General features: G+C 40.1%; 2 protein-coding genes across 4 annotated transcripts; one reads left to right on the top strand and one right to left on the bottom strand.

Annotated features, from left to right (window-relative positions):
* Nucleotides 1-1,030: 1,030 nt before the first annotated feature.
* LOC124019640 (transmembrane protein 205-like) lies at nucleotides 1,031-3,848 on the bottom strand. 2 transcript variants are annotated; one of them, XM_046335044.1, is made up of 5 exons: nucleotides 3,731-3,817; nucleotides 3,396-3,438; nucleotides 3,044-3,152; nucleotides 2,713-2,876; nucleotides 1,031-2,454 (listed from the first exon to the last, which is right to left on the bottom strand). In XM_046335044.1, the coding sequence occupies exons 3-5, from the start codon at nucleotides 3,141-3,143 to the stop codon at nucleotides 2,152-2,154; spliced, it is 567 nt and encodes a 188-aa protein (XP_046191000.1). In that variant the 5' UTR covers nucleotides 3,144-3,152; nucleotides 3,396-3,438; nucleotides 3,731-3,817; the 3' UTR covers nucleotides 1,031-2,151. The 2 variants fall into 2 exon arrangements, with proteins under 2 accessions (XP_046191000.1, XP_046190999.1); XM_046335043.1 differs by lacking the exon at nucleotides 3,396-3,438 and having other exon boundaries at nucleotides 3,731-3,848.
* LOC124019639 lies at nucleotides 3,795-6,304 on the top strand. Of its 2 annotated transcripts, none has more exons than XM_046335042.1 (11): nucleotides 3,795-4,014; nucleotides 4,107-4,134; nucleotides 4,248-4,321; nucleotides 4,455-4,536; nucleotides 4,708-4,930; nucleotides 5,085-5,152; nucleotides 5,255-5,310; nucleotides 5,509-5,597; nucleotides 5,704-5,777; nucleotides 5,929-6,052; nucleotides 6,196-6,302. In XM_046335042.1, exons 1-11 carry the CDS (start codon nucleotides 3,994-3,996, stop codon nucleotides 6,203-6,205), a joined length of 849 nt encoding a protein of 282 aa, XP_046190998.1. In that variant the 5' UTR covers nucleotides 3,795-3,993; the 3' UTR covers nucleotides 6,206-6,302. The 2 variants fall into 2 exon arrangements, with proteins under 2 accessions (XP_046190998.1, XP_046190996.1); XM_046335040.1 differs by having other exon boundaries at nucleotides 3,798-4,014; nucleotides 4,245-4,321; nucleotides 6,196-6,304.
* Nucleotides 6,305-9,244: the final 2,940 nt, after the last annotated feature.

The raw sequence follows: 9,244 nt of genomic DNA, 5'->3' as shown, positions 1-9,244 counted from the left end.
TTCCATGAGTGAATATGTGCACATCCTTGACACTTCCTGGTGGGGCCCCCTTTAGGTGCACTTTTTGTTTTTTGCCCAAGCACTACACAGCTGATTCAAATAATCAAAGCCACCAACATCCTGTGGTTAGTGATAGGGAAAAACAAAACATGCACCCAGGACCGAGTTTTGGAAATCCTGTTTTAGACACTTGCTCAGTCACTACTTAGGAATTCCAGAAATCAGCAGTGTGAAATGTTTTTTCTACTACTGCACATGAAGGGTACTTTGTTTTCTAGTTCACAAGGCTTACTTCCAGCAACACCATACCACCAGTTTGTGGCTCATTGACCTGCTGTGGTATCTGGGTAATGTAACATGGGGAGTGAATGAGTTTGGTTGTAGTGTACCTGTATATCTGTAAATAATTTGTTCTCTTTTCCTTTTTTTGAAAAGTAAACAGTGTTAGTTCTCTCCAAGAGAAACTCCAGAATTGGTGGCCTGGTTTACCTCTAATTACATAGGGAGAGATTTCTCTTGAAATCTCACCTAATCAGTGTAGGTGAACTTGTGTGGCTGGAGTTAAAAGAATGCAATTTCCTTGTGCCACTTAAGCCTGTCTGTCAAGGCTCATCTCAAGATGAAGTCTTTCCTTCTGAGCCAAGAGGAGTGGCCCAGACTGCTGAGAGACATACAGTATAGGCATGATAAGAATCTAAACATTTCCTATGACACTGTCACTCTCCCTGTACTTTCCATACCAAACGGTTTCATCTTGATCTACTACTGTAAACTAACTATTCTGAGACAACATCTCAACATTGTAGTTTGACATTAACACTGATAAAGATACTTACATGCATACAGCTAATACAACCAGACTAATACATCACGACATGTAGGTTGTAGAAGCCTTTTCACTCACTCTGAAGCACCATTACAGTTTTGGGTTCTGTCCAGTTATCTATTAGTGATATTTTAAATTTATTAAGACATCATCCCTCTCCTCCCAGACTTGCCAGCAAAGCAGTGGTCAGTCTATTTATTCAAAGCTGTTTAAATGTTTTTTATTTTTACATGATGTCCGTCACAATAATGAAGTTAGAACCAGTCTGTTAAAGAGGTGGGCACCAACTGTGTGGTCTGGTCTTAATATGTTGCATGTTATTGACCCTGTATTGCACCTGATTTTCAAAAGAAAATGCTCAAACTGTAGGAGTGCATTTCCTGCTTCCATCAAGGGTAACAACTAAAACTTATTTTTTTCTTCTTGTTTCAACATCAAAGATGACTTAACAATATTATTGGTGCTATTCAATTCATTATGTGTAGGAATTTCCATAATGGTAATTTATTCACAGTACATAATTGTGCTAAATGTTATGTTGTTAAAAAATATCAACCTAATGATTGTACAACGTTTTTTTTGCAGACATTACCCTCTAGTGGAAGTCACAAGCAATACAATTTCCCATTTAATAACAGTCCAGAATCTTGTGCTTTTCAACAACAAAAATGTATCTACAAATTCTGTGTAAGTGTTAAACCTCTGTTTTGAAACATTATCAGGATCACTGCACATTATACTTCAGCTCTAACCCTTCAAGTACATCAATGTAAAATTAACAATAATTGTAGGGAAATCAAAAAGAGGATCACTAACATGAATTATTTTTCTAAATCATGTACATCTGAAAAATATGAATCGATGTTTATTACATTCATCCTTTCCCGGTTTTGACAAAGGAAAGACCAAAAATACTTTGAAATCTTTTGACATTGTGTGCTGTTTTCTATTGACAGGTGAAACAATTAGATTAAAAAGGCATATTAAAAAAAATATGGTTAAGCGTTATGTTCAGGGGCCGTAAGCATCAAGCGTCTCACTAGGAGTGCTGAAATAAGATCAGGCCCATATGTAATATGCCTAAACCTGTGTTTACACAAGCAGCCAATTCTGATATTTTTTCCCCACTAATTGGTCTTGACCAATCACATCAGATCTTTTCAGATTTTTTCCCAGATCTGATTGTTCAGATGAGAAACCTATGGAATCTTATTTATTGTGATTTAAAGGCAAAAATCCTACATCAGCATTCCTACTCTGAGACACTTGATACATACATCCCCTCATTGAAAGTCAATATGAAAACCTGTCACCAAACACAATCTCTAAATGGTGTGTAAATTGAGAGCTGTGTACACTATGTTGGTGGTTGTGCAGATAAACCCAATCAGGTTGCACAGGATGGACAGGCCATGATAGTGGCCAAAGGTGCTCTTGTAGGCCTTATACTTGGGGTCCTGCTCCCTGAGTTTGGCGTAGGCTTCCCTCTGGCTCCCTATCCCTATTTGGTTCCCCAGGCCATGCTCCTGCTCCACCTCCCGCAGCTTGAACATGACCTCTGTGGCAGACGGGCCAAACCACTGTGCGTTTAGACCTGCCATGATGACTGCCACAAAGTACAGAGCCATCTATAGGGGAAGAACAATTTTTATTCAGAATTTCAGCATTGCTTGCTGTTTGGGGTTTTAGGCTGGGTTTCTGTACAGCACTTTGAGATATCAGGGCTATATAAATAAATTAGATTTGTACATAGGTGACGTCTATAATGTAGATACAACCATTATCTAAATCGGAAATAATCTTTACATGTCGATTGTGCAGGCTGTAATGCTTCACCGGTACAGATTGAATCCTGCCCTAAATTACAAAATAGAATGTGATATGACCTGCAGGCTTTCGTGCCAATCCAGCAGCTCTCTGGGGTGGTAGACTGCATACACAGCCAGGCTGACAAAGTTGCTGCCCAGTAAGCAATAGAAATAGACAGGGAACAGCTTGCTTTGCACCAGCCCAAAGGTGTGCAGTGTTATCTGCTTCAACAGTGTAACACCTGTGGGTGGGAAAAGAGATAATGTAAGTGAGAGAAATGGGGAGACAAATACTGTGCCTCAAATTCTTAATCTTGGCTTCTTTTGATATGCCACTTTGAGTGTTAGCAAAACCCTACAATCTAACAGATTTCTTCTGCTCATCCCCTATTGATCCCAATATCATCACCTGCTATAAAGGAGACCCACAACTGCATTCCCCATGCAAAGGACAGCACCAGCAGGTGCAGCACTTTCACCAAATCTGTAGGCTCCCCTTCTGTGACCATGGTATTAATCTGGGGGACAAAAAGAGAAAAAGTCCCAGATAAATGTTAGCAAGCAAACCAGATAAATTAAGTTCCATTACAGCATTGAGGACATAAAACCAAAAAAACACATCCCCACTCAAAAACACTAATTCAACAAAGACCCTTGGAAGCCCCTTCAAACAGCATAATTTGAGGACTGGAAAGTGGTCTACACGTGCAAACTTGATTAGCATGCAAGTGATGGTGGTTTCGAGAGATAAGAGTTCTGACCTGTTTACTAAGACTAATACTCCAAAGTTCGATAGCTAGCGATCTAGCAAACAAAAATGGGAAAAAATTATATACTGTTAATTGAGGATTAAATACTTAATTCAATATCATATTTTGGGAATTGGAAACCATAAGTGGAATGGCATTTGTCAGATAAACTAGAAATCTCGCTAGCACAACTCATCTAACGTTAGCCAGCTAACATAGTAATTCGTAGCTAGGTGAGTTACACAACTGCGCGCGTGTAGTGTTGCAGTGCATTCCAAAGAGAGGAAAGTGGCTTTTCACTTGTTTGTCTTATTTTTTCCTTAAAAACTCAACTGAAAAATAACTACCTGGATGTGGTATGTTGAGTGAAGGGAAACCGTCTTCGCAACTCCCGTTGATCGAACACCAGAACAACACTTCCTCTCTCAGACGTCAATGTCCATTAACCACGCCCTCAAGCAATATCTACAAATCACATGATTACAGAATATTACGTTAAATTATAACCCACAAACCAATCATCAATGAGATAGAACGTAATCCCCGCCGTGTCATTGTGACACCGTTTTTATCTACCCACTTACAATTTATTTAGCTCAGGTCAGTTGACATGGACGACAAGAGGGCCTTGGTGAGTAGAAAACACATGTGGCACTCAATGTCATACAGTACCAAAATAGTTTGTTAGAATGATTTTTAATACAATGCCGATTGTTGTTTCAGTGTGAACCACCGTCCCTTCCTGCTGAAGGTGTGTACGTGTTATTGTGTCAGTGTGATCATCAGAAACTAACAACTTGACAATACCTGGTGTAATACTGCATGGTCATTGTTCACTGACTTTCTTGAGTTGTCTTCTAGTAGCAGTAGGTGAATCTCAGGAGTCTCTCCGAGATGTTGTGGAAAGAATTAGGTCAGAGGTTGAAACACAAGCCAAGGTGACTTACTGCTTCCTGTAAAATGTAGTATTTTTCCCATATTCACGATTGTCTACTGTTTTATTTGGTGGCTTGTTTTGGTTACTGTTTTATTCAGGTGATATTGTTTCAATTAATATTTGCTGTTTTGTAGACTATTGATTCCCTGTGCAAAACTTTATTCATGCACGAGGCAGAGAGAACCCAAAATCTCAATACCATGGCAGTCCTTCAATGTAAGTGAGGACACAACACAATCACGCCCAAACCACACCTGACCCTTGATTCCATGATTATTATTATTACTGTTTACTTGAGTTGAACCCTCTGTCATAAGGGCTAAATAGCACTGTCATAACAATGACTTAAAGATGACATAAACTGTCCTCCTGTCCTTGTTCCTCCAGCCGAGGTGCACCATTTGGCTGCACATGTTGCCGCTCAGCACCTTGAGGAGCGTTTTGAGGGCCTACGCTGTGAGGTCTCCACTGAGCTCCACTACTTGCGCAGCCTCCTGTCCCACTCTCCCTGCTCCTGTCCTACTCTCCAAGCCTCCTGCTCCAGCACTCACCCCTCAGACATCCAGAGGCAGGCTGCCATCAACCACATCTCTCAGGAACTCTACCACAGGTAGATCTGGATAAGGCAGTCTGAAGTGTGGTGGAGATACTTTGGTGAACTACACTTGCATGATGATAAGTAGACTTTAGCTCAGTGGGCTAATGCAGTAATAACATGACATTCTCTCTCCATTTTTTTATGTGTATGTTGTCTGTTTCTTCAGTCGAAGAGTCCTGTGGGAGCAGATTGCTGAGCTAAGGGAGGAAGTCCACAACATTCATGGCCTGCTTAGCAAGTTTGATTTGATGTTTTTCAGACCAAGACCCTCTTCCATAATGTTGTTCTAATGGAGGGTTTTTTTAAACCGTACTCAAGTTTTCCTTTCCTTTTTAGAAAAACTAAGAGATGAAACTATGCGCAGATTGACAGAGAAATACTGCAAAGATATGGTATTTCAGAGCTCACATTTCTCTCCCCCAAATCACTTTGACCTGAATGATTCCACTTCATCAAACAAATTATACAAACTTTACAATTGAAACAATCTTCTGAACTGTACTTGGGCTATAATGATTTGGACTGCTGAAGCTTATCTAATGTTATGTGACATGTTCTGGAATATGTGTCTTATCTGTCTCCATTTTCAGTGCTTGGAGAGGATGATTGACAGCTATCAGATGAAGGACGATGCTCTCAAACTGCAGAGGCCTCAGGACATGCTCAGGTCAAATGCAAGGTGAAAGCTCTGGGGTGAGGTTAGAGTAGATGGCAAGCAATCGGACAGACTGCTATTACTAAAGGAATTATGATGATGCATCCCTATAACAAGTGCTCTCCCCTAGGTCAGATGTTTCTGAGTTACAGAATAAGCTTCAGACTATAACAATATCGAAAGGCAAGGCTCCCAATAAAACAGGTAAGATATCTGGTAATTAACTTGCTGTTGATCTACAAAGATGCAGCATTTGCATTGAAATACAAAGTGTATTTTTCTGTTTGCTGAGATCAGTTTTTATTGATAGATCAGTTGTTTTGCTATGTGCATGGTCTCTTGCATCGTATACTAGGCCGAACTGAACGAATAGGACAGAGGGTTATGCCAGCCAATTCAGATTCAGATGAAGGGCAAAGTGGAATATGTGCTAAAGGAATGACACCAAAGATCAAAGGGGAAATCGATGTGTCTGCCAGGTAAATGAAAGCACACTAATATCCTGCTTTGCTGTTTCTCATCTATTACTGACAACAGTAATTCATGTTATCATCTAATTAATAAGCACACTTAATTTTATGTATATGTTAGAGGTGAATTCTTCATTTTGTCTCTGTTGCAGAAGGAAATAAAGTTCATAGCTGGAATCCTCTATCTACCTTTTGCCCTACCTTGTCTCACACTGTCTTCTTTATGACAGCCAAATAAAATCAAATGTGGTCTACACTGACAATTATTTTCTGTTTGAGCTTTGTGCATTCAACACATTTCTTTATCAATAATTCACATAAAGGGCTGTTATTTTTTAAATCAATAATTATCTACTGTACACTATTAAACACAGGAGGTTGGTGGCACCTTCATTGGGGAGGACGGGCTCATAGTAATGGCTGGAACGGAATAAATTTAATGGTAATCAACAAACTCATCAATACATTATTTCCATGTATTTGATACAATTCAATTTATTCCATTCCAGACATTATTATGAATCGTCCTCCCCCCAGCAACCTCCTGTAACTGTTTGTTGTTCTCATTGCCACTGCAGCCGCCTATCTGTGATGGCTATTGGCCAGAGCTGGCTTGCAGATGATGATGGTTATGATACATCTACACCCTACTACCACAGCTCAGTATATGGTTGGTATGATGGGTTTGTATGATGGGTAAGCTTTCTTTCCACCCTCCATCCTCCTATTTAGGGAAGAGGAGCTACGTTCAATGGGAAAAGCACATTTTTTTGAAGCTGCTTAAATGTTGCTTGAACAATACTGACATTGATAAGATGGATCTGGTGCTTTGACCATTGAACGCACCCCCAGGCCATTAGTCAGTTAATGGGTGCCTTTTGAGTTTTCCTTTTGTGTTAAAGCCACCTCAGATGTATCCCTTTTAATACTTTTCCATATAGGCCTAGGTGCTTTTACTATTTTAGTATTTGTTGTCTGAAACAGTATTTTATCAGGTTCTCTTGCATAATCATTACAACAATTATTTTTTTTTGCATAACATTGCATCAAAATGACCACACGCCCAAAACGAAATCCCCTAGCATTGTAAGTTAAGGTCTTTTCTTGTGTGCGTCGAGCTGGCTTTAATGGAATAGGCTTACGAGGGGACTCAACACTCTTACAGGAAGGCACATGCTTATGCACATATGTAGCTTTGTCCCTACTATATAACTAGGCAAGAGCAGATGTCGACGAGCATAGCGATAGCTCATTCAGACATGGCAGTCATCTCACCCCCAGATTTCTTTACCACAGCTGATTGTAAGGATCCACCCACACCTAAATTGGGTGGAATTTGTTTCAGTTTCTATCACATTACTTCTCCAAAGACATGTTCAGTTTGTACTTTTCTGGCATATATATATATATTTTTTTTTCTTTTTTCTGGTATACAGCTAATAGAGCCAGTCAAGTGAGGAAACATGTCACCACTTGAACTTGCCTACATTTATTCTAGCCTACACCAAACACTTATCTAATTTTCTCTAGGTGCATACCTTTTGTTTCTTAATTATTATTATTATTTTTTTTATGCACCATATATGTGCTTGTATAGTAAGAATGTATTAGGCCTTCTTTTTGGGGTTGAGTTAAGGCAACCCCACCCCCCTTTGAGTGAAGTCCTCTCTGATTGGTTGAGAAGGTTATGGTTTGTGGTAAGACAAACCCGGCTTGATTAGTGAGGGGTTGTGGTAAGGCCCCCTGGTAGTATAAACCTGTGAGGTGTCATGAAAGTACAGTGATGATTTGCTATGATCTAGAGGGGGTTCTGGTAAGGCCCTCTGGCTATAAAAGCGAGTGGTTCTGGTAAGGCCCTCTAATTGGATATAAAGAGGAAAGAGTCCTCTGTGCCATTTCCCATTGGATCGTCTACCACAGCAGAGCAGACCAGTGTAGAGGCCAGGATGGGTCATCATGGATCCTGCCGAGTTCTTCGGTCATAAGAGACTGATCCCAAGACTGTCTGGCCCAAGGGAGTATATATTTGTGTGTGTGTGTTCTGAGTTTGACTCGGAAGCTGCAGACTATGTGGTGTTAAATCTGGCAGTGGCTGGAGCCTGCCAATTTGGCTTGCAACTGGAAGCCCTATGCTCCCGGGCGTTTCTGAGTCCGACACTGCGCTCTTGTCCAGGTGGTGGTAAGATAGTTGGTCAAAACAAACACAGCAGCCCATAAAGCCTCCACTAAGGTATGTGTATATAACTTGACACATTTTCTCATATCGCGATGATTCCCTCCACTATATCTCCCCCTCCAGATAAGTATTACAAGGTCAGAGGTTGTATGTAAGGCAACCTAATTTACATTAGCCTCACTATAGTCTGAAGCACATGTATATGGTAAGAAGATATGTTTGTGTAATAAGCAGCATTGTCATACAAGGTTGTGTATTCTGGCAATTGGAGTAAATATTCAAACCAATGTCACTGGTATTTTATGTCTCACTGAACTGGGGGCTAAGAACACCAGAAGTGGTCGTGCCAGTGATGATGGCTATTGCAGGACGTGCCTAAGGTGTCAACATTTGCAGGGCAGTATCCACCTGGTTTGTCACTAACTACGTTTCCATCCAGTTTTTGAAAAGTCATACCGTATTAAAGAAAATCACGACAGCTGTGATGGAAACATGACGTTTCGGTACAATTTTATTAATGCGGAGTTTGACAAGGTGGGATCTTTCTGTAAAATTAATTGTGTGAAATAGCGGTGTAAGTGCTTTTAGGGGCAAATATTGATAGTAATTACTGTCTTATCGAAGTAAAAACTCAATTCTACAACTCTGGCAACCATGCAGTTTAATAGGCTACAGATAAAATATATGAATTTTGAACTTCACATGGTGATGTAAGTGCATGGCAATGAGCTTGATTCTCCTTTCCAATAAATGTTTGTTCTTATGCTGGTGACATGATGCTTGACCGCTGTTTGACAAAATATTCTCTCATCCATTATCTTGTGTAGACTAGCCTACCCTTACTGTATATGCGAGCTGTTGGCGAGAGCACACGCCAAGACCAGCGTAGGCACATTTACTATTAAACGCAACAGTTTGTGACAATTGGTTGTTAAATGTTTGTATAAAAAATAAATATACATGAACTTCGTTATCACGCACTGATTTATCTGCAACAATTCGGTTTGGTGGGAAAATTCACGTTT

The sequence above is a fragment of the Oncorhynchus gorbuscha genome, unplaced genomic scaffold (genome assembly GCF_021184085.1).
Source record: "Oncorhynchus gorbuscha isolate QuinsamMale2020 ecotype Even-year unplaced genomic scaffold, OgorEven_v1.0 Un_scaffold_645, whole genome shotgun sequence".
Taxonomy (NCBI): Eukaryota; Metazoa; Chordata; class Actinopteri; order Salmoniformes; family Salmonidae; genus Oncorhynchus; species Oncorhynchus gorbuscha.
The sequence above is the reverse complement of the archived record's forward strand: the minus strand, read 5'-3'. Positions and strand labels throughout refer to the sequence as shown.